General features: G+C 40.6%; 1 protein-coding gene across 2 annotated transcripts; it reads right to left on the bottom strand.

Moving 5' to 3' along the window:
- Positions 1 to 7,599: 7,599 nt before the first annotated feature.
- Positions 7,600 to 15,239, bottom strand: LOC132431923 (SLA class II histocompatibility antigen, DQ haplotype D alpha chain). Of its 2 annotated transcripts, none has more exons than XM_060021652.1 (5): positions 15,108 to 15,239; positions 10,938 to 11,186; positions 10,214 to 10,495; positions 9,782 to 9,956; positions 7,600 to 7,813 (listed from the first exon to the last, which is right to left on the bottom strand). In XM_060021652.1, the coding sequence occupies exons 1-4, from the start codon at positions 15,187 to 15,189 to the stop codon at positions 9,802 to 9,804; spliced, it is 768 nt and encodes a 255-aa protein (XP_059877635.1). In that variant the 5' UTR covers positions 15,190 to 15,239; the 3' UTR covers positions 7,600 to 7,813; positions 9,782 to 9,801. The 2 variants fall into 2 exon arrangements, with proteins under 2 accessions (XP_059877635.1, XP_059877636.1); XM_060021653.1 differs by lacking the exon at positions 7,600 to 7,813 and adding an exon at positions 7,908 to 9,614.
- Positions 15,240 to 25,622: the final 10,383 nt, after the last annotated feature.

Below are 25,622 nucleotides of genomic sequence, written 5' to 3'. Positions count from 1 at the left end.
TAGCATGTTTCCATGTCTTGTAGTTTACTGTGCCCTCTTAAAGAAACTTACGGACTATATTATTTTATTTTATTTTTATTATTTTAAATAACAGAATTGCAAATGGTAGAATCTTTACAATATTTTGAATGAAATGGGGAATAACCATGAAAATCTTTTGTGTCACAGAGAGGTTTGTGGGTTATCCTGGGTCTAAACAATTAAAGCATAGTCAAATTAAAAAAAAAACTACTCTTTTAGCAACTTTCAAATATACAGCACAGTATAATTAACTAGATTCACCATGCTGTACATCACATCCCCAGGACTTACATATGTTATAACGGGAAGTTTGTGCCTTTTCACCACCTTCATGACTTTTGCCCACCTCTGGCAACCACCAATTCATTCTCTTTATCTATGAGTTCTTTTCCATTAAAGATTCCACATGAGTTAAGTGAGATTTTATGGCATTTGTCTTTCTCTGTCTAACTTATTTCACTTAGCATAATGCCCTCAAGGTCCATCCATGCTGTTGCAAATGGCAAGATTTCATTCTTTTTATGGCTGAATAATATTCCATTATGTATATATACACACCACAGTTTCTTTATCCATGCATTCACCAATGGCCACTTACGTTGCTTTCATATCATGGCCATTGTAATTAATGCTTCAATGAACGTGGGGTGCATAGATGTTTTTCAAGTTAGTGTTTTTGTTTCCTGTGGATAAATACCCAGAAGAGAAATTGCTGGATCATATGGCAGTTTTATTTTTAATGTTTTGAGGAACCTCCATGCTGCTTTCAACAATGCTGAACCAATTTACATTACCACCAAGTGTACAAGGATTCATTTTTCTCTACATCCTTGCCAGCACTTGTTATTTCTTGTCTTTCTGATGATAGCCATTATAACATGTGTGAGGTGATATCTTTTTTAAAAATATATTTATTTAATCTTAAAAATTTATTTATTCATTCATTTATTTTTGTGGTGATACCTTACTGTGGCTTTGATTTGCATTTCCCTATTGATTAGTGATGTTGAGCATCTTTTCGCTTACCTGTTGGCCATCTGTATGTCTTCTTTGGAAAAATGTCTATTCAGATTCTCTGCCTTTTTTTTTTTTTTTTTTTTTGCAGTACGTGGCCCTCTCACTGTTGTGGCCTCTCCCGTTGCGGAGCACAAGCTCCGGACGCGCAGGCTCAGCGGCCATGGCTCACGGGCCCAGCCGCTCCGCGGCATGTGGGATCTTCCCGGACCGGGGCACAAACCCGCATCCCCTGCTTCGGCAGGCGGACTCTCAACCACTGTGCCAACAGGGAAGCCCCTCTGCCCATATTTTAATCAGACTTTGTTTTGCTTTTGAATTGTATGATATTTTTATACATTTTGGATATTAACTCCTTAGCAGATATATAATTTGCAAATTTTTTTCCCATTCAGTAAATTTTTTTTTCGTTTGGTTGATAGTTTCCTTTGCTGTGCAGAAGCTTTTTAGTTTGATGTAGTCTGACTTGTTTATTTTTGCTTTTGTTGCCTTTACTTTTGGTGTCAAAAAGTCATCACAAAGGCCAATGTCAAGGAGCTTACCATCTATGTTTCTTCTAGGAGTTTCAAGGTTTCAGGTCTTATATTCAAATCTTTAATCTATTTTGAGTTAATTTTTGTGTATGGTGTAAGATAGTGGTTCATATTCTTTCTTTCTCATGTAGCTGTCTACTTTTCCCAACGCCATTAATTGAAGAGACTTTTCTTTTCCCACTGTGTATTCTTGGCTCCTTTATCGAAAATATGTGTATGGGTTTATATTTGGGATCTCTATTCTGTTCCATTGATCTATGTGTCTGTTTTTATGCCAATACTATATTGTTTTGATTACTATAGTTTTACAATATATTTGAAATCAGGGAGCTTGATATCTCCAGCTTTGTTCTTTCTCAAAATTTCTTTGGCTATTCTGGATCATTTGTGGTTCCATATGCATTTTAGAATTATTTGTTCTAATTCTGTGAAAAAATGCTATTGATATTTTGATAGGGATTGCATTGAATCTGCTTTGGTCATTTTAACAATATTAACTTCTTCCATTCCATGACCATGTTATATTTTTCCATCGGTTTGTGTCATCTTCAATTTCTTTCATCTGTGTCTTATAGTTTTTAGAGTACAAGTCTTTTACCTCCTTGGTGAGATTTATTTCTAGGTATTTTATTCTTTTTGATGCAGTTGTAAATAATATTGTTTTCTTAATTTCTCTTTCTGATAGTTTGTTGTTAGTGTATAGAAACACAACAGATTTCTATGTACTAATTTTGTATCCTACAACTTCATTGAATTAATTTATTGCTCTAATAGGTTTTTGGTGGTGCCTTCAGGATTTTCTATATATACTGTCATGTTGTCTGCAAACAGTGCTTCTTGCCTTCCAACTTGGATTCCTTTAATTAATTTATTTATTTTAGTCTGATTTTAGGACTTCTAATACTATGTTGAATAAAAGTGGCTAGAGTGGTCATCCTTGTTTTCATTCTGATCTTAGAGGAAATGCTTTTGGCCTTTCAATGTTGAGTAGGGTGTTGGCTATGGGTTTGTCATACATGGCCTTTATTATGTTGAGGTATGAACCCTCTATACCCACTTTGTTGAGAGTTTTTATCATAAATAGGTGTTGAATTTTGCCAAAAGCTTTTTCTGCATGTATTGAGATGATCATATGTTTTTTATTCTTCTATTTGTTAATGTGGTATATCACATAGATTGATTTGCAGATGTTGAATCTTGCAGCTACAAAAACCAGGGCACCAGAAGAGTGTAAGAGCTCCCTTCTGAGAGCTACTGGCACTGTGGAGCGTGGCAGAGGAGAGTGAAATGATAGTGCCCACCCTCCAAGTTCTCTGGAAGGGATTACAGTCAGCCTTTAGATTTGTGTTTAATTAGAAGCTTCCCCCTCAGGCTTTAGCTATGATGGTAAGCTAATAGTCCTCTTTCACAGAAATACTGATCTCCCGGGTCTGTTGCTTCTTACTGTGCCCTGGGTTGGTAGCTGTTTAAGAACTTTTCTACATTTGTTATAGTTCTTTGTCACCCCTGAGCCTAGTGTCACCCTAAGCCAGACAATGTAGAGGCATCGCCTAGCACCAGCTGGAAAAATCAGGGCACCAAAGGTATACGCTTCTGTGGAGGGCACCAGTGGGCTGGAGCAAGGCAGGGGGAGAGTGCAAAGATTTTGTCCACTGGCTTCTGTTGCATGCAAGTACCTCTATGGCCCCTTAGAATTGTGCCAAACCAGAAACCTGCCCCTCAGGCCAAAACTCCTGGACAAAAAATAAGCCTCTTTCTCAGAAAGACTGGGAATGTGTTTCAGTCTGCTATTTGTGCAGTACCCTTGGGGTGGTAGTCTGCCAAGAACCGTATCTGATTGTTACAGTCCTATTGGACCTAGGAGTGTGAATCTCCCTGCCCTCCAGAACCAGGTGATCCAAAGACATCCCACTGGGTTGCAGCCACAAAAACTGGGACACCAGACCCAAAAACCAGGACACCAGACCCAAGGAAAAGCTCCCCTGCAGGAAATACTGGTGCTCTGGAGTGTGGCACAGGAATAGTGTGACGATAGCACCTGCTGGCTAGCGCGATACAAAGTGGGAGTGTAAAGATGGAATCCCTGAAAAAAAAAGGCGTAGGATAAAAAAATAAAAAGGTGTCTGCCCACCTTAGCATAGCAGAGGGAGAGTGCGAAGACGGTGGCTGCCAGCCTCCATCCCTGGGGAGTATCCCAGCAGACCCCTGCTCCTTAGGCTGACACTTTAAGGTCATCAAATGAGCCTCATTCCCATAAAGTCTGGGCACTTTTCAAATGGCTTCTGTGCTGGGACCTGGGTCGAGTGAGTCTGTGTGTGAGCCCTTTAAGAGCCATTTCTTGGTTCACTACAATATTGTCTCATGGACATGAGAGCCATTGGCTTTCAAAGCTAGAAGTTTTGGGGACTCATCTCTCAGGTGCAGGTCTTAAAAGTTGGGGTGTCTATATTGTGGTGTTCACACCTCTTGCTCCTCAGGGAGAAGCTCTGGATTTTGAGTTCCTTCCCAATTGTGGGTTGCTGTACCTGGAGAAGGGTTTATGGAAAGATAATGACTCAGCCTCTCTTGCCTTGATGTGGTTTCCCTCTCATTTGCCTGATGTGCAGGTGTTGTTAAGCCAGTTTTTAGTTTAGTTATTTTTTTTTTCCAGAGGAAATTGTTCCATTTATAGCTGTAGACTGGGTATGTCCATTGGAGGAGGTGAGTTCATGATCTTCCTTCATCAACCTCTTGTACCAAACTATTTCAGCAATTTTGAATATATCATCACCTTCTGTCCTTAAACGTAAGATTTCTTTTGAGAAATCTGATAGCATTATTGTTTCCCTCATAAGTTATAAGCTTCTTTTCTCTTGCTGCTTTTAAGATTATCTCTGTCTTTGATTTTTTACAACTTTATCATAATACATCTTTGAGAAAATCTCTTTAAGTTGAATCTTTTTTTTTTAAGAAGATGTTGGGGGTAGGAGTTTATTAATTTATTTTTGCTGTTTTGGGTCTTCGTTTCTGTGCGAGGGCTTTCTCTAGTTGTGGCAAGAGGGGGCCACTCTTCATCGCGGTGCGCGGGCCTCTCACTGTCACGGCCTCTCTTGTTGCGGAGCACAGGCTCCAGACGTGCAGGCTCAGTAGTTGTGGCTCACGGGCCTAGTTGCTCCGCGGCATGTGGGATCCTCCCAGACCAGGGCTCGAACCCGTGTCCCCTGCATTAGCAGGCAGATTCTCAACCACTGCACCACCAGGGAAGCCCTTTAAGTTGAATTTGTTTCTTAACTATGAGCTTCATGAACTTAGATATCCAAATCTCACCTCAGATATGGGAAACTCTCAGTGATTATTTCTTTTCTTTCTTTTTTATTTCTTTTTCTTTTCTTTTTTTAAAGAGAGTGATACTGGCAGGGCTATTTTATTATTTATTTACTTATTTTTTTGCATTAAAATTTTTTATTGGAGTATAGTTGATTTACAATGTTGTGTTACTTTCTGCTGTACAGCAAAGTGAATCAGTTATACATATACATAAATCCACTCTTTTTTAGATTCTGCCATTGTTTCTTTAAATAAGCTTTATGTTCCCTTCTCCGTCTCTTTTCCTTCTGGGACTCCAATAATTGACAGAGGGTTACATTTGATTGTATTCTACAGATCTTCTAGGCTTTATTCACTCTTTTTCATTCTTTTTTCTTTGTTTTGTTCTGAGTGGATAATTTCAAAGTTCCTGTCTTCTAATTCACAGATTCTTTCCTCTACTTGATGGAAAGAAGATGAAAGAATCTTCCTCTTCTTTCCATCAGGCAGAAAGAGCATTTTTTGTTGTACTTTTCATATCCAGAATTTCTATTTGTTTTTTTTTAAGATTTCTATTTCTCTATTAAACTTCTAATTTTGTTCATGTATTGTTTCCCTGATTTCATTGAGTTGTCTTTCTGTGTTTTCTTGTAGCTCACTGAGCTTCCTTAAAAGAGCATTTTTGGGTAAATTATAGACCTCCACATCCTGGTGTCAGTTACTGGAAGATTATTTTGATTCTTTGGTGTGTCATGTTTCCTTGATTTTTCATGTTTCTTGAAGTCTTTCATTTCTGTCTTTGCATTTGAAGTAGCAATCACCTCCTCCAGTCTTTACTAACTGACTTTGGGAGAGAAACACGTTCTGTCCGTCTTGCTAGGGATTCTGAGACTCTCTCAGACCTTTTATGGATATGCCTGTACCACACTTCTTGCTCTCTCGTGGCACAATGCTTAAACTTGTGTGCCTTCTCTTGATTCTGCAATGTACCAGGCTGGCTGCTGACAGCTTCCCTTTTGTTTTCCCAAGAATGGAGCTGAAGCTCAGGTTCATGTTCTCTCCCTGGCCTACAGATTTGGGCTGGCTTTCTGTGCTACTCATTAGTTGTCTGCCAAAGCTCACTCTTGCTGCTGTCAGGAGTGCACACAGGGAGCTGGCCACAGTGTGGGGGGTGTGTGGGTGAGGTGCATGGGGTGTTGGGAGTGCCTGTGGGCAAGCTGATGGGATTCAATGGTGAGGTATCCCCAGTGGCTTGTTGGTGGACACCTTGAGGGATCTGCGCCTCTTTCATATCTTCCAAGAGTTCTATCTGCCACTTTGCTGGCCTCTACTCACCCCCAGTAACGTAAGTTATGACTCACTACTCTGGATGGGGTGAGAGAGAAATGGCAGTTTCCCGCACAGCTGAGGAAGACAGGTGTTCACTCACATGCTCTCACTTTCCTTACAATTATCCTTACAGGATAATTCGTGAGTTGAGAAGGTCTCTCTTGGCACCAAGCTGTGCTGCCTTGGGGAGGAGTGATGCTGTTCCTCCTACCCTCTCCAGTGTGTCCAACTTGTATTTCTTTGCTCCAGTGGTGTGCTGGAAGTTCTCCACTGGAAACCTGGACTTCCACAAAGGCTCTCTCACCTATGAGTAATTGTCTAAGACTGTTCTCTGCGGGTTCCCAGATAATAGCTAAGAGGGGCTGAGCCAGTTCATGGGCCATTGCAGGGTCCCTAGCCATGACTGAGGTCTGTATGCTTGTTATCTGATGCATGGTTGGCAAGACTCCTCCTGGATTCCTTAGCATATGGTGTTGGATCCCATAGCTCCCACAAAGGTATCTTTATCCAGGAATGGATACCAAATTGTTGTTAAAAGGGGGATATGAACGAGAGACATCTTGTTCGACCATGTTGCTGATGCCACTCCCCAAGTACGTTCCTGTTTCCTGATTAACAACCTCACTTAACTAAGTCATATTCTTAATCAACTTCCTATAAAGCTATGTGTGCTAGGTACATTTTTTATTCTTTTATGTCTAACAGTATTTTATCCTTTCTTCATGCCTAATTGTGATTTTGAAAAGGTATACATTTATTAATAGAAAATACTTTTCCTTTAGAACTTCCAGGCCTTTTTCATTATCTTTATGATGTAAGTATCTGACGGTTTAACAGTGTCTGTTGTCTGTTTGTTTTGTTTCCCTCATTGGGATATTTTATTATCTTCTTTTAACACTTGAGATTCTGAAATTTTAAAAATGATTTAAAAAATTTTTAATGTATCTAAGAATGAGTTTTTTTTCATTAATTTTGCTAAATATCTGAAAGTCCCCATTCCATGTAAAGAATTAGGTCTTTTATATCTGGAAATTTTTCCTTTACTTGTTTTCATAAATTTCCCCCTTCATTTTTCTGTATCCCTCTCTAGCTCTGTTACTTGATGTTGCCAGGTCTATTCTCTGTGTCTTATCTTTTCTACCATATATTACATTTCTTTGTCTTCTTTTTCAGGGAGAAAATTTCAAGGAGGTTTTCTTGATTTAATTTTTATATTACATAATAATAATTCTATTATTATAATTTTTATATTATTCTATTATTTTTTAAATCTTCCTATTACATTTTCCAATTTTTTAGCCCGTCATTATTACTTTTATAGAGGAAGTATCTTTTCACTAAGGATTCTAATTAGAAAGAATTGAAATAGCTTGCTTGCTCTTACATAAACTTTCTCTACTAAACTGTAATAATTTTTGTTTTATTTTATTGTCATACTCTCTTTTTAAAAAGTAATTAATTTGGCTGCATCAGGTCTTAGTTGTGGCATGCGGGATCTTTCATTGTGGCGCACGGGCTCTTCATTGCAGCGTGCAGATTTCTCTAGTTGTGGCAAATGGGCTCAGTAGTTGCGACGTGCTCTGCGGCATGTGGGATCTTAGTTCTCCGACCAGGGATCGAACCCACGTTCCCTGCATTGGAAGGCAGATTCTTAACCACTGAATCACCAGGGAAGTTCCTCATACTCTCTTTCATACTGTTAGATTTCTCAAACATTTGCTCTGCCCTCTTTAACCTTGTCCTTCACTTACTGTAAACCATCTTGTTTCATCTCAGACATTTATACAAGCCTTCTCTAAACACCAAATTATACTTGGTTCCTGTGCAATACTCTCTCACATTACCTTGTTCTTTTCCTTTATAAATTCTTCAGAGTTTGTACTTGGATGTTTGTGAAACTGTTTCATGTATGTATGCTTCCTCCTATTGGAATGTAAATTCTTCAAAGACAATAAATGTATCTGTTTTCACATTACTTTAATACACTCAGAATGTAGTATGGTATGTATCACAGCATCGCTTCTAAGTGACAATTTTTACATTATAGATTGAACTAGTAATTATATTTAATAAAGTTTGGGGTTTAGCCCAACCAATAATAAAGTGAGCATTACTTTGCTTTCTTTTGCTATTATTCTTTGTTGTATACACACTCTTTAGGGTTACATTTCTGAGAGGTTCTAAGGTGTAGAACAGGATTTGGATACTCAGTGTTTCTTAACTGCAATACAAATAAGGAAAACCTTAAAAACCAAAATAACTTCAAACAGAATGCTTCTCTGCTTATTTTTTCTTTTGGCTTTCCTGGAATATCTAAAAAAACCTTTGTATTATGGAACATTTCAACTATATACAGTAATAGGGAGAATAGTACCATGTATCAACAGTCCAGTTTTAAAAATGATCAGTTCATGGACAATTTTGTAAATCCACCCATTTAATATTATATGCATACTGGGTTATTTTAAAGATAATCTTAGACAATATATAATTTCATTGATAAATATTTTACTATGAAAATCTAAGATATAACAACTTTTTAGAAATATAACAGCAATGCCATTACCACACCTAAAATTATTTCTGATTGTCTCAATAATTTTTTTTGTTTGTTTGTTTGTTTTTGCGGTACGCAGGCCTCTCGTTGTTGTGGCCTCTCCCATTGCGGAGCACAGGCTCCAGACGTGCAGGCTGAGCGGCCATGGCTCACGGGCCCAGCCGCTCCGCGGCATGTGGGATCTTCCCGGACCGGGGCTCGAACCCACGTCCCCTGCATCAGCAGGCAGACTCTCAACCACTGCGCCACCAGGGAAGCCTCTGTCATAACTTTTAAAAGCTATATTAAGATGAGTACAGACTTATTTCTTGGTTTTTGTATTTCTGCTATAACAAATCTACACCATGGGAGAAGAGTATATATTATCTTCAATGATGCCTGAATTAGGGGGGTGGGTGACAGTGCCAAGAATGGGAACAGAAGGAAGAGAGAAATAATAATCTCAACTAAGATAACAACATATTATTAGTCTACACACGTTGCTCTTGTGTTACTGGGCATGAAACGTGATCTGAGAAACGAAATTAAGGGGCCTAAAGCATAAGGGAACAAGGTCCTAGTCAGCCTTGAGATGAAAGACAGGAAAAGTTTCAATAAAAGGAGGATTCATTGCTTCCATGATGATACTGGATCAGGGTCACTAGGGATTAGGTAACTGGGTGGAATACGCCAGTGATCCCATGGTATGTAGCTATTGAGAACAGAAAAAAATCATCAGGTGGTCAGGGGGAGAATTCCTAGGTATATGTGAGCTTTAAGGGATAAGTCCCAGAGAAGAGGTGAGAGGAGGAGTGTAAGAGGAGAGAAGCTATATGAAGATAGTTCTAGGTCACCTAGCATGTCCACTCTTCTGCTCTGGTAGACAGGCAGTGCACCTGCAACAGGACAGACATGAGACTGATGAGTCCTAGGGGCCTTCTGTGTAATCATCATGACCTTTCCCAGTTCTCCTCAACTTTTCAACCACATTTGAGTCCACAAACCTCTTCTCACTTTCTTTCCTCCTGTACTGTCTCCAATGCTAACAAATCCGAATCCTTACCTTCCCTTCTAGGGTGCAACTCACAAGGGCCCTTGGTGTCTGGAGGGACCACCTGAGCGCAGGCCTTGGATGATGAAGACGGTGCCCACCACGATGCCTACGAGGCCCACAGTCAACCCCAGGGCGCAGACCACAGTCTCTGTCAGCTCTGACATAGGGGTTGGAATCTCAGGTTCTGCAAAAGTGAAGTTGTAAAACTCAGAATACAGAGTGTTGGTTCATGTGCATGTGTTTGGGATGGGGCAGGAGGTGTGGTGTTCATTCTACAAAGACTCAGGGCAGCAGGCTTAGGGAAGGGAGGGAAGTATATCTTTAGAAACACTTGAAGTGTGGAAAACAAGCTCTGGACCGTGTGATTTAGGGGCTAAAAGGCAGGACATTCTGTACTTGATAGAGAAGAGAAAGTATCAAAGGGGTGGAACTCGTACATACCCCAGTGTTTCAGCAGTGGCTCATCCAGGCCCCAGTGTTCCACTTTGCAGTCATAAACATCATCATCAGAAGGGAGGAAGGTGAGATAACTGATCTTGAGGAAGGAAAGATCATTCTTCGTGAGGAAGCTGATCTCAGAAACACCCTCTCTGACTGTGTGTCCATTCCTCAACCATGTGATGTTGATCACAGGAGGATAGATGTTGTCCACAAAACAGATGAGGGTGTTGGGTTGACGCAGCAACACAGGGAACTTAGAAAACACAGTCACCTCAGGAACCTCTGTGGTGAGAAAACAGCACTGATGTGAAATGAGGATAGCTCTGCCCTGAGGTTCTGCATTGCATCCTGGGGGAGCCCTCCCACCAACATTTCCCAGTTTGACAGTGGAAGAGCTCTTGTTTCCCTTTTGCTTGGGAGATGCTATTCACTGCCTCTGCTTTATCCCCATGTTCTCTGTGGGCATGCTTGTTAAGGAGGGAGGTCTGTGGGATTCAAGGGATATGTTATGGGAGTAGGGATCCTTATATTACATGGAAATATGTGATCTTTGAGAAGAGGGAGGATGAGGGTCCAGTAATTACTATGAGAAAATCTGGGGACTCCTTGGAAAGGAGAGAGTTTTATAGAGTGGTGAAGGGTATCTCTCCTTAGGGAACAAGAGAGTGAGGCCTGGTATGAAACAATAGTTTCAGTAAAGAGAGGCAGAATGGTGGACACCTACCATTGGTAACAGGGGTAAAGTTGGAGCGTTTAATCAGGATATCCAAGTAACGTTTCGCCACAGCTATGTTTCTCAGGGCACCCTGTGGGTCAAAACTTGCGAATTCGCTAAACACAGGCAGCCGCCAGACAGTCTCCTTCTTCTCCAGGTCCACATAAAACAGCTCATCTCCATCAAATTCTTCGGTGAACTGGCCAGAGGGCCCAAAAGACTGGTAGATAGTTGTGCCATAGGATGCAACGTGGTCAGCTGATAAGTGAAGGTGAGGGGCAGGAAGGTGCAAAACAGAGGGAGAGGAAAGAACCGTGTTAAACAAAGTTACAGAAGAAACAACTCTCAAACATTGTAGTCTTCACCTCTGGCACAGTCTCAAAGCAAAATTCCCAGCACCTGTTTCCTTCGCCCTCAGTGTTGGTAGCTGTCCTGTTAGAATCCAGTCTGTCTTTCCACTATAACATATGCTCAGAAGGGTGGACTTTTCACAGGCCCTGTTTACTGCTATTTCCTGCATGTCCAGCTCAGTACCTGGCACATTGTAGGCTTGTGATAAATATCATAATGGAAAGAAAGAAGAAAGAAGGGAATGAATGAATGATCATGGTGTTAGTTTACTTCCCTTTGCTTCATAAGTTTTCTTTCTCACTTACTTCTTTCATCAGTTAATAACACATTCATTATGGTTCCTCTCCCCTCAGGACTGGCTCAGAGCAGAACGTTTTCTATACAAGATTCATTTCTTATTGATTGATTGATTGATTGATTGATTGTGGTACGCAGGCCTCTCACTGTTGTGGCCTCTCCCGTTGCGGAGCACAGGCTCCGGACGCGCAGGCTCAGCGGCCATGGCTCACGGGCTCAGCCGCTCCGCGGCACATGGGATCTTCCCAGACCGGGGCACGAACCTGTGTCCCCTGCATCAGCAGGCGGACTCTCAACCACTGCGTCACCAGGGAAGCCCCATCTTATTTTTTTTAAACCAAGGAAAAGCACACGGAATCTTATTATTTTAAAAGAGTTTCCTCTAACTGTTACAGGGTGTAAGAACGAGTATGACAAGGACAGTGACAGTATTACAAAACATATAAAGAATAAACAATGGTTTTAAGTTGTCTGTTTTGTTAACAGTAGTGATCCTTAAAGGAGAGTGCTTGATTGCTTCTGAAGTAAGAAATGGAAGTTTTATTTTGGATTTCTGTTACTTCCCACCCCTATTTTTTTCTTTAAGGAGGTTACTAAACTTCTTTTTCTGACTCAACACGTATTTGTTGAGGACTCAAGGTACTGTGCTGCTGTTTTCTTCAAATGGACAATATACTTTTCTGAGGATGCCAAAGCAGAATGGCAACCGGTTCAGTTGGACTCTACTCAAGTAAGCCTGACTGGACAATTTTGTCCAGACACATACAAGCCTTTTATCATTTTCTCTTTCCTTCCTTCCTCAATTACTGAGCATCAACAGGGTTTCAGACATTGTGGGAGGCAAAGAGTAAAATATCAATCAGGCATGGTCTCTGCCAACAAGGAGAATATTGATTAACGGGAGAGTCAGGTGAGTAAAGGAGCAAGTACAGTGTTCTGTGCTGAATTCTGGTATGGATGTATCCAACATCCTCATCTGACCTTAGCTATTAATCAAACCAAATGACATTATCCTTTCATGTTCCTTGGTCTTTGCAGGGTCTGTTTTTTTTTTTTCCCCCTGAAATGAAATTATCTGTTAGGATTTCCTGGACACCTCCAGTTCATTCTTTTTTAAAAATTTATTTAATTAATTTATTTATTTATTTTTGGCTGTGTTGGGTCTTTGTTGCTGCGTGCGGGCTTTCTCTAGGTGCATCCAGTGGGGGCTACTCTTCGTTGGAGTGATCAGGTTTCTCATTGTGGTGGCTTCTCTTGTTGTGGAGCACATGCTCTAGATGCGTGGGCTTCAGTAGTTGTGGCTTGTGGGCTCTAGAGTGCAGGCTCAGTAGTTGTGGTGCACGGGCTTAGTTGCTCCACGGCATGTGGAATCTTCCTGGACCAGGGATCGAACCCATGTCCCCTGAATTGGCAGGTGGATTCTTAACCACTGTGCCACCAGGGAAGCCCCAGTTCATTCTTGAAGTTTCTGCTTAGTTACCAACTTTTTAGCTAAGTTCTCTCATTACACATATTTTTGCTCACATTATAACCTCCAACCTCTCCATCCCAGTGTCCTGCTTTCAAGTCAATCTATTCCTCATCATTACTCAGCATGACCCCTTGGTTGATCACTTAAAAGGCCTTCCAATGTAGCCTCCTTATCCCTGTAGTGAATATTCTTGACTCCTTTTCAACCATGGATGTATGCAATTATTCTCTTCATCGGCTACTTGTCCTGAGTTGCCAGCACTGAAGAGCATCGCACTGCTGTGCCAACTGGAACCAATTCACTTTTACAGCTTCAGCCTCAGCTGCATCCATTGCCCTGCTCAGCAATACTCCTTCTGTTTTTCTGCACCATTTTCTTAGCATTACTAATCTTAGTACACTCCATGGGGCAGATAGCATGTCTTTTCATTTTTGCATCCCCCAAACTTAGCTTGCTGCGTGTTCAAGAATGAGTACAAAATGTCAATTACTATTCTTGAGGATCACAGAGACTTTGGGGAAGACTGACAAGCACAGAGGTAGGAGAATTATATGACAATCAGAATCAGCAGTGACCAGGGCTGCAGTATGATTGTGAGCCCTAAGCGCTGTTGCATAAGCAAGCTTTCCTCCATAAAAATATTAAAAGTCATATTTTATGGCCATACTGGGATAAAGACAAATATAATCTAGGGTAAACTAAAAATTAAAACATTTTCTTCTACCCTAAAAGTTCATTTTTTTTTCTAATTAAAATAATAAAATACTTTCATGGAGCCCTATAAGCACTGCAGGCCCTTGGCCTGTGTCCCCTGTGCCCAATGAGGAAGTCGAGCCTGACCAGGACACTCTAGTGTGACGCTGAAGAAACAAAATTTAGAAGTGCTCTGGAGAAGTACGTGAAACTTCCACTACCACACACAATTAGAATGGGAGCATTCATGGTTAGCAAAGTTGCTGAAGATTAGAGTAACCCTCCATTTCACTTCCCTTTTGAACTACCTGGCCCTTCTACTTCGGTTTTTACAAACTCACTCAATGTCTATAAAGTAACAAAGATGTGGGCCAGGGATGGATCCTGGAAGGAAAGGAAGACGAAGGAATGTAAGAAAAGAGGGTGGAAGGAGGGGGACAGCAAAGGCAGAGGGGCCTAAGGGACCAAATAAATAATCTGTGCTTGCCCATTCTTCTTGAAGGACTTCCTTAGATGGGGCAAAGAACTGGTAATTTGGGCTAACAATTTGAAAACCATATAATTTGATTCATCAAATTTCTTATCATAAAGTTCTCAATTTTAAAATAAAAATAAGGAAATTTCTTACTTTGTTAAAGAAAATAAAGCAAAGCTACACTTGTAACGGTAAAACTAAAAAAATAAGAATAATCTTTGACATTTGTGTGTCTTAATCACTTAGAAAGCATTTCTACACACGTCTTTTACTTGGTTATTTGTGAGGTGACATGTATGAGGTAACTGAGGTTAAGTGAGGACCCTGTGGTAAAACGCCTTGTGTAAAGGCATTCTGCTGGGCTTGCTTACCCTCTCCCCACCTGTGCGAGATGACAGCATGAAAATGTATGTAGATCTGAGACTGAAAAGGTCACCCTTCTTTGTATCTACACAGTATACAGAATTCATGGAACTGTTTACCCCAAGATACACTTTAGGAGAAATATACAAAAAGCTTCAAAATTTACTCAGAGAAATTTAGGAGCAATAGTTCATAAAATTTTAGTAACAAAATATCCACTTATGGAAACGTTTCTAATCTTTGAGGCAATAATGAATGAATGCCCTAGAGCCCTCCAGGACATATTCACTGGATCCAATATCAGAAACAGAATAGTGTCCTTGGTGAGCTCTGCAACAGCACAAGTAGCAAAGAGAGTGGGTCTGGACTCTGGTTTCCTGCAGGAGGAATGACTCTAAGTTTTAGATTTGCTTAATATTGAGAACGCTTTGAGGAGTTGCTATTGTTTCTAGGCCAAACTCTATCTTTTTTTCCCTTCAATTCCCTGTTCCCCAACTCTAGTCCCCACATCCCTCAACCATGCACTCACCCACAATGTCTTCACCTCCACAGGGGCTCATCATGATGGTCAGGGTGAGGGTCCCCAGAATCAGAGCTCTGTTCAGGACCATCCTACTTTAAGGTGGTCTCAGCAGTTGCTGTTCTGAGTTGCAGAGCAATGATGAGGGCTGAGCTGAGAAGGAACTCTGTAGACACCCAAACCACACTCTGTAGACACCCAAACCACACTTGGCCAATCAGAAAAATCCCCTATGATGACACCTCAGTTGCCAGATGAAGACTTTGTACCAAGAGGCCTCGAAGGGGCTGGGAAATCCCTTGGTTCTGAGGCGGCCTCCACTCAGAGTGGACCTGAGGGAATTTTCTATGAAAGGAGGGAGGGTATTAAATCAGAGTCTTCTCACATATGTGTATGCCTGCTGGTGACAAGAGGGCTGGGAATTTCTGAGCAGACTCGTGGACAGATGAAGTCATCACTAATATGGTGTCCAACAGGATATTCTGGGCTATAACTTCCAGGGTCTCTCCCCTGAGTTCGTCCCCCTCCCTGGCAGGCCCCACCTCCTCCCATTTCTCTTGCCTCCTTATGTGGGTTAACTGTCTTTCTCTTTGTTTCCATAGTGCATATGGAATTCTCTAAATATTGAGTTGATCCAAGTGATTTCTGCTGGTGATAGCCAAGGAATACCTTTGCCTTTCCTACTTAGAGGAATCCAGTTGAGTAAATTATTCTTTTCGTACTCTCAAAAGCTTTTATTACCCAGGGCAATAAAAGTACTTGTAATGTCGTGTAATGCTGCCTAAAGTAACTGCGTGATCTTTCATTTGAATTTTTTCCCCGTCTTGAGTATTCTTTATGCTCTATATTTTGGTGAACCTATCTACTTTTAAAGGAATTTGGAGAGCATTGATTACATTAAAGAAAGCTCTGGCTGGCATGCTGTATAATTTTTTTAAACTTAAGAATGTCAAGTCAAATATTGAGGGTAGAATTCAGGGAATTGTTCTGACTTAGAAAATGTTCTTCCTTTAATCTACTGGATATTTTAATATTCTTTATCCTGCCACATTAAAATCCCAGGTATTTGTGAGGGACTAAGGACTGAGCTAAAGTGAAAGACAATTTTTAGAGGGGAACTTATTTTTTCAGAAGAATTGATTTTCTGTGTGTTATGGAAACCACAGGTTAATGGGGTTCCATTTAGAATCAATCCCCCTGTCCCTGTTAGATGGCCCCCAGTTTCTCAGCACTGTCTTTCCTCACAGTGACAAAGACTATAAAGAAGAGTGAGACAGAAAAAGCCCTGGCATCTGGGAGCTGCCTGCGACTATTAATTAGGCCTTGGTGTTGCCAGGAGCTGGCCTGTGACTCATAGCTAGGTTTTGGTGTTTTCTTGCTGAACATAAGCAACGTCGTATAGCAACAGCATCAGACAGCCATTCTGTGACCATCAGCCTTTCTGCTTTGACTATCAAAGCAGAAAACAAGGCCACTCAGTAATCATGTCTCAACACAGACAAAACATGAACTGTGTCCAAATCACAAAAATGACCAAGCGTACTTCTCCCCTAGATAATATGAATGACCTCTGCTTCTTTCCTAATTACAGCTTTAGCCCCAGTATAATCTTCCTTCCTCCTAGGGAAGATTTATTAAGATGCCCGATTACAGAATTACCCCACTTCACCACCCACTTCTTGACAGAATCCAATTAAGAACAAAGTCTCTGTTTCTTAAATCCTCCTCAAGATCACCTAACACAAGCCCAAATCCTATAATAGTTTAAGGGTCTGTTTCATGTGTTGCCTAGGCTATGGTCCTCAGTTATTCACTCAAACATTAACCTAGGTGTTGCTCTGAAGTTATCTTATAGATGTGATTAAGGTCCAAAATCAGCTGACATTATGTAAGAGAGATTATTCTAGATAATCTAGGTGAGGCTGGACGAATCAGGTGAAAAGTCTCAAGAGCAAACCTGAGGTTTCCCCGAGGGGAAGAGATTTCACTGTGGGCTCCAGCTTCAGCCTGTGCTGAAATTTCCAGCCTGCCTTTCCTGACAATAGCCCTCCCTATGCGTCTTGGACTTGCCTAGCCCACCCCACACTGTGTAAACTAATTCTTTGCAGTGAATCTCGTAAAAGATCTCACCAACAGGTTCTGCTTCTTTGGTTCCAACATCTTCATATTGAGATGCCCATGATTCCCCATGGTGAGTTTATGAACAATACAACCAACTTGTTCATCCATGGATGTGCTTCTGATGATCCTTGGCTGAAGACGTTAACAGCACTTCATTAGATTATTGTGAGGAACGTAGACATACTGCACCTGGAATGAAAAATTCCCACAGCTCTTTATACTTGTAATAAATTAATATCATCCCCATTTTACAAGGAGAACATCACATTTCAGAAAGGTGAGAGGCTTTGCCCAAAGTCACACAGCTGGTGAGTGCAGAGCTGAAATGTGACAAGGGCAAGCCACAAGTCCCTGTGAGGGAGGGAGGGGGTCTCCTGCGTGGATTCAGAATACAGTGTCCTGATATAATTAGGATAAATATTTGACCCTACAGGTGGCCTTATCATTCTTTCTAGTCTCTCCCATTATGGACCAGGAGAAATTTTGAGTTCTACTTGAGATGTGCTCCTTTTACCATGCAGCATCCTCCTTTCTATGCAGAAATAACATGTTTCTATGCTTTTTTTCTGGATCCAGACTTACCTGCTTTATATCTTAAATAAATCACTTACAGTTTGGCAAATGGTCAAAACTTTTCCTGACGGTGCTTCAGAATTTCACCTACTAATATTACAGTTAAAAGTATTCAACTCAAATTAGGAAGTTAGGATGTTAAACACTCAGGATCAGAACTGTATCTCAGATGGGAAGTTGAAGACCAGTCTCAGATTTCACATCCAGTGGGATGCAGGGGAATTCCAAGCAGGCAAGGTTACTAGCTAAGAGATAGAAGATGAGCTTTTCTGTCCTTAACTTGACTTTGTGTCCCTCCTTTTCCTGCAATCACACAATGAACCTTGTTCTAGTTGCTTCTGTCTTCAGGTCATAATTTTAACATAAAGTAAAATTATTAGTGAATTAAACTCAGAGGAATGGTGTACCACTTTGACAAAAACCAATTTGTGACCTTTGTCTAAAAGGAAAATAAAAGACCCTTTTCATAAATTAATGGTGGAAATGAAATTTGCAGTTTAAAATATTAATTTAGACCAAAAATTTTCTATTTTTTAACATCTTTATTGGAATGTAATTGCTTTACAATGTTATGTTAGATTCTGCTGTATAACAAAGTGAATCAGCTATATGTATACATATATCCCCATATCCCCTCCATCTTGCGTCTCCCTCACACCCTGTCTATCCCACCCCTCTAGGTGGTCACAAAACACCGAGCTGATCTCCCTGTGCTTCCCACTAGCTATCTATTTTACATTTGGTAGTGTATATATGTCCATGCCACTCCCGCACTTCATCCCAGCTTACCCTTCCCCCTCCCCGTGTCCTCAAGTCCATTCTCTACATCTGCGTCTTCATTCCTGTCCTGCCCCTGGGTTCATCAGAACCTCTTTTTTTAAAGATTCCATATATATGTGTTAGCATACGGTATTTGTTTTCTCTCTGTGACTTACTTCACTCTGTATGACAGACTCTAGGTCCATCCACCTCACTGCAAATAACTCAGTTTCGTTTCTTTTTATGGTTGAGCAATATTCCATTGTATATATGTGCCACATCTTCTTTATCCATTCATCTGTTGATGGACACTTAGGTTGTTTCCATCTCCGGGCTATTGTAAATAGAGCTGCAATGAACATTTTGGTACATGACTCTTTTTGAATTATGGTTTTCTCAGGGTATATGCCCAGTAGTGGGATTTCTGGGTCGTATGGTAGTTCTATTTTTTGATTTTTAAGGAAACTGCATACTGTTCTCCATAGTGGCTGTATCAATTTACATTCCCACCAACAGTGCAAGAGGGTTCCCTTTTCTCCACACCTTCTCCAGCATTTATTGTTTGTAGATTTTTTTGATGATGTCCATTCTGACCAATGTGAGGTGATACCTCACTGCAGTTTTGATTTGCATTTCTCTAATGATTAGTGATGTTGAGCATCCTTTCATGTGTTTGTTGGCAATCTGTATGTCTTCTTTGGAGAAATGTCTCTTTAGGTCTTCTGCCCATTTTTGGATTGCGTTGTTTGTTTTTTTAATATTGAGCTACATGTACTGCTTGTAAATTTTGGAGATTAATCCTTGGTCAGTTGCTTCATTTGCAAATATTTTCTCCCATTCTGAGGGTTGTCTTTTGGTCTTGTTTATGGTTTCCTTTGCTGTGCAAAAGCTTTGAAGTTTCATTAGGTCCCATTTGTTTATTTTTGTTTTTATTTCCATTTCTCTAGGAGGTGGGTCAAAAGGGATCTTGCTGTGATTTATGTCACTGAGTGTTCTGCCTATGTTTTCCTCTAAGAGTTTTATAGTGTCTGGCCTTACATTTAGGCCTTTAATCCATTTTGAGTTTATTTTTGTGTATGTTGTTAGGGAGTGTTCTAATTTCATTCTTTTACATGTAGCTATCCAGTTTTCCCAGCACCACTTATTGAAGAGGTTGTCTTTTCTCTGTTGCATATTCTTGCCTCCTTTATCAAAAATTAGGTGACCACATGTGCGTGGGTTTATCTCTGGGCTTTCTATCCTGTTCCGTTGACCTATATTTCTGTTTTTTTGCCAGTACCATACTGTCTTGATTACTCTAGCTTTGTAGTACAGTCTGAAGTCAGGGAGCCTGATTCCCAAGCTCCGTTTTTCTTTCTCAAGATTGCTTTGGCTATTCGAGGTCTTTTGTGTTTCCATACAAATTGTGAAATTTTTTGTTCTAGTTCTGTGAAAAATGCCATTGGTTGTTTGATAGGGATTGCATTGAATCTGTACATTGCTTTGGGTAGTATAGTCATTTTCACAATGTTGATTCTTCCAAACCAAGAATATGGTATCTCTCTCCATCTGTTTGTATCATCTTTAATTTCTTTCTTCAGTGTCTTATAATTTTCTGCATACAGGTCTTTTGTCTTCTTAGGTAGGTTTATTCCTCGGTATTTTATTCTTTTTGTTGCAATGGTGAATGGGATTATTTCCTTAATTTCTCTTTCAGATTTTTCGTCATTAGTGTATAGGAATGCAAACAATTTCTGTGCATTAATTTTGTATGCTGCTACTTTACCAAGTTCATTGATTAGCTCTAGTGGTTTTCTGGTGGCATCTTTAGGAATCTCTATGTATAGTATCATGTCATCTGCAAACAGTGACAGTTTTACTACTTCTTTTCCGATTTGGATTACTTTTATTTCTTTTTATTCTCTGATTGCTGTGGCTAAAACTTCCAAAACTATATTGAAATGGTTTCAGTTTTTCACCATTGACAATGATGTTGGCTGTGGGTTTGTCATATATGACCTTTATTATGTTGAGGTAGGTTCCCTCTATGCCTACTTTTGGGAGAGTTTTTATCATAATTGCGTGTTGATTTTATCAAAAGCTTTTTCTGCATCTATTGAGATTATCATATAGTTTTTATCCTTCAGTTTGTTAATATGGTGTATCACAGTAATTGATTTGCATATATTGAAGAATTCTTGCATTCCTGGGATAAACCCCACCTGATCATGATCTATGATCCTTTTAATGTGCTGTTGGATTCTGTTTGCTAGTATTTTGTTGAGGATTTTTGCATCTATTTGTTCATCAGAGATATTGGCCTGTAGTTTTCTTTTTTTGTGACATCTTTGTCTGGTTTTGGTATCAGGGTGATGGTAGCCTCGTAGAATGAGTTTGGGAGTGTTCCTCCCTCTGCTATGTTTTGGAAGAGTTTGAGAAGGATAGGTGTTAGTTTTTCTCTAAATGTTTGGTAGATTCACCTGTGAAGACATCTGGTCCTGGGCTTTTGTTTGTTGGAGGATTTTTAATCACAGTTTCAATTTCAGTGCTTGTGATTGGTCTGTTTATATTTCCTATTTCTTCCTGGTTCAGTCTTGGAAGGTTGTGCTTTTCTAAGAATTTGTCCATTTCTTCCAGGTTGTGCATTGGCATTTAGTTGCTTGTAGTAACCTCTCATGATCCTTTGTATTTCTGCAGTGTCAGTTTTTACTTCTCCTTTTTCATTTCTAATTCTGTTGATTTGAGTCTTCTCCCTTTTTTCCTTGATGAGTCTGGCTAATGGTTTATCAATTTTGTTTATCTTCTCAGAGAACCAGCTTTTAGATTTATTGATCTTTGCTAGTGTTTACTTCATTTCCTTTTCATTTATTTCTGATCTGATTTTTATGATTTCTTTTCTTCTGCTAACTTTGGGGTTATTTTGTTCTTCTTTCTCTAATTGATTTAGTTGTAAGGTTAGGTTGCTTATTTGAGATTTTTCTTGTTTCTTGAGGTTGGATTGTATTGCTATAAACTTCCCTCTTAGAATTGCTTTTGCTGTATCCCATAGGTTTTGGGTCATCATGTTTTCATTGTCATTTGTTTCTAGGTAGTTTTTGATTTCCTCTTTGATTCCTTCAGTGATCTCTTGGTTATTTGGTACTGTATTGATTAGCCACCACATGTTTGTATTTTTTACAGTTTTTTTCCTGTAATTGATATCTAGTCTCATAGAACTGTGATCGGTAAAGATACTTGATACGATTTCAGTTTTCTTAAATTTACCAAGGCTTGATTTGTGACCCAAGATATGATCTATCCTGGAGAATGTTCCATGAGCACTCGCGAAGAAAGTGTATATTGTTGTTTTTGGATGGAATGTCCTATAAATATCAATTAAGTCCATCTTGTTTAATGTGTTATTTAAAGCTTGTGTTTCCTTATTTATTTTCATTTTGGATGATCTGTCCATTGGCGAAAGTGGGGTGATAAAGTCCACTACTCTTATTGTGTTACTGTCAATTTCCCCTTTTATGGCTTTAACATTTGTCTTATGTACTGAGGTTCTCCTATGTTAGGTGCATAAATATTTACAACTGTTATATCTTCTTTTGGATTGATCCATTGATCATTATGTAGTGTCCTTCTTTGTCTCTTGTAATAGTGTTTATTCTAAAGTCTATTTTGTCTGATATGAGAATTGCTACTCCAGCTTTCTTTTGATTTCCATTTGCAGGGAATATCTTTTTCCATCTCCTCACTTCCAGTCTGTATGTGTCCCTAGGTCTGAAGTGGGTCTCTTGTAGACAGCATATATACGGGTCTTGATTTTGTATCCATTCAGCCAGTCTATGTCATTTTTTTTACAAATATATATTTTTTAACATCTTTATTGGAGTATAATTGCTTTACAATGGTGTGTTTGTTTCTGCTTCATAACAAAGTGAATCAGCTATATATATACATATATCCCCATATCTCCTCTCTCTTGCATCTCCCTCCCACCCTCCATATCCCACCCCTCTAGGTGATCACAAAGCACTGAGCTGATCTCCCTGTGCTATGCAACTGCTTCCCACTAGCTATCTATTTTACATTTGTTAGTATATATAAATCCATGCCACTCTCTCACTTCATCCCAGCTTACCCTTCCCCCTCCGCATGTCCTCAAGTCCATTATCTACGTCTACGTCTTTATTCCTGTCCTGCCCCTAGGTTCTTTAGAACCATTTTTTTTGATTCCATATATATATGTGTGTGTTAGTATACAGTATTTATTTTTCTCTTTTTGACTTACTTCACTCTGTATGACAGTCTATGTCTTTTGGTTGGAGCATTTAATCCATTTACATTTAAGGTAGTTATCAATATGTATGTTCCTAATACCATTTTCTCAATTGTTTTGGGTTGGTTTTTGTAGGTCTTTTTCTTCTCTTGTGTTTCCTGCCTAGAGAAGTTCCTTTAGCATTTGTTGGAAAGCTCGTTTGGTGATGCTGAATTCTCTTAACTTTTCCCTGTCTGTAAAAGTTTAATTTCTCCATTGAATCTGAATGAGATCCTTGCTGGGTAGAGTAATCGTGGTTGTAGGTTTTTCCCTTTCATCACTTTAAGTATGTCCTGCCACTCCCTTCTGGCTTGCAGAGTTTCTGCTGAAAAAAACAGCTGTTAACCTTATGGGGATTCCCTTGTATGTTATTTGTTGCTCTTCCCTTGCTGCTTTTTATATTTTTTCTTTGTATTTAATTTTTGATAGTTTGATTAATATGTGTCTTGGCATGTTTCTCTTTGGATTTATCCTGTATGGGACTCTGCTCTTCCTGAACTTGATCAACCGTTTCCTTTCCCCTGTTAGGGAAGTTTCAACTATAATCTCTTCCAATATTTTCTCAGATCCTTTCTTTTTCTCTTCTTCTTCTGGGACCCCTATGATTCAAATGTTGGTGCATTTAATGTTGTCACAGATGTTTCTGAGACTGTCCTCAATTCTTTTTTTTTTTTTTTTGTGGTACGCTGGCCTCTCACTGTTGTGGCCTCTCCTGTTGCAGTTGCAGAGCACAGGCTCCGGATGCGCAGGCCCAGCGGCCACGGCTCACGGGCCCAGCCACTCCGCGGCACGTGGGATCTTCCCGGACCGGGGCACGAACCCGTGTCCCCTGCATCGGCAGGCGGACTCTCAACCACTGCGCCACCAGGGAAGCCCTGTCGTCAATTCTTTTCATTATTTTTTCTTTATTCTGCTCTACGGTAGTTATTTCCACTATTTTATCTTCCAGGTCCCTTATCCGTTCTTCTGCCTCAGTTATTCTGCTATTGATTCCTTCTAGAGAATTTTTAATTTCATTTATTGTGTTGTTCATCATTGTTTGTTTGCTTTTTAGTTCTTCTAGGTCCTTGTTTAACATTTCTTGTATTTTCTCCATTCTATTTCCAAGATTTTGGATCATCTTTACTATCATTACTCGGAATTCTTTTTCAGGTAGACTGCCTATTTCCTCATTTTTTTGGTCTGGTGGTTTTTTACCTTGTTATTTCATCTGCTGCATATTTCTCTGTCTTCTCATTTTGTTAAACTTACTGTGTTTGGGGTCTGCTTTTCTCAGTCTGCAGGTTCATAGTTCCCGTTGTTTTTTGTGTCTGCCTCCAGTGGGTGAGGTTGGTTTAGTGGCTTGTGTAGGCTTCCTGGTGGAGGAGACTGGTGCCTGTGTTCTGGTTTGTGGAGCTGGATCTTGTCTTTCTGGTGGGCAGGGCCATGTCTGGTGGTGTGTTTTGGGGTGTCTCTGAACTTAGTATGAGGTTAGGCAGCCTCTCTGCTAATGGATTGGGTTGTGTTCCTGTCTTGCTAGTTGTTTGGCATGGGACGTCCAGCACTGAAGCTTGCTGGCCATTGGGTGGAGCTGGGTCCTAGCATTGAGATGGAGATCTCTGGGAGAGCTCTTGCCAATTGATATTATGTGGGGCTGGGGGGCCTCTGGTGGTCCAATGACCTGAACTCGGCTCTCCCACCTCAGAGACTCAGACCTGACACCAGGCCGGAGCACCAATACCCTGTCTGCCACACAGCTCAGAAGAAAAAGGAGAAAAAAAGAAAGAAAGGGAAAATTATTAAAATTAAAAAAAGAGAGCAACAAAGCCAATAAACAAATCCAGAAATGATAATAGGAGCTAAAAACTAAACCATGATAAACATAAAATTCAGAAACAATGAGTCGCAGACAGCAAACCCCAAGTCTACCATTGCTTCCAAAGTCTACTGCCTCAATTTTGGGATGATTCATTGTCCATTCAGGTATTCCACAGATGCAGGGTACATCAAGTTGATTGTGGGGATTTAATCTGCTGCTCCTGAGGTTGCAGGGAGAAATTTCCCTTTCTCTTTTTTGTTTGTACAGGTCCTGGGGTTCAGCTTTGGCTTTGGCCCCACTTCTGCGTGTAGGTCAACCTCAGGCATCTGTTTCCCATCCAGACAGGAGGGGGTTAATGCAGCGGCGGGGGCTCTTGCTCTCTCAGGCCAGGGGGAGGGAGGGGTAGTATAGTCATAATTGGAATGTAGGGCGAGCCTGCAGTGGCAGAGACCAACGTGACATTGCAACAGCCTGAGGCACACCATGTGTTCTCCTGGGGAAGTTGTCCCTGGATCTTGGGACCCTGGCAGTGGCGGGCTGCATAGGATCCCCAGGGGGCAGGTGTGGATAGTGGCCTGTGCTTGCACACAGGATTCTTGGTGGCAGCAGCAGCAGCGTTAGTGTTTCATGCCTGTCTCTGGGGTCTGGACTGACAGTCACAACTTGCGCCCATCTCTAGAGCTTGCTTAGTCTGTGTTCTGCCTTCTGTGGGTACACAGGGAAGGAATCCCCTCTCCTTGTGCACCCAAGAACTATGGTCTCTTGCCCCTTCAGCGTGTGCAGACTTTTTCCCGTACTCCCTCCGGGCTAGCTGTGGTGCACTAGCCTCCTCAGGCTGTCTTCACACACCAACCCCAGTCTTTTCCCTAGGGTCTGACCTCCGAAGCCCGAACCTCAGCTCTCAGCCCCCACCCGCCCCAGTGGGTGAGCAGACAAGTGTCTCAGGCTGGTGAGTGCTGGTTGGCACCAATCCTCTGTGCAGGAATCTCTC

The sequence above is a fragment of the Delphinus delphis genome, chromosome 10 (genome assembly GCF_949987515.2).
Source record: "Delphinus delphis chromosome 10, mDelDel1.2, whole genome shotgun sequence".
Lineage (NCBI taxonomy): Eukaryota > Metazoa > Chordata > Mammalia > Artiodactyla > Delphinidae > Delphinus > Delphinus delphis.
This window is presented reverse-complemented; position numbering and strand designations above follow the sequence as displayed.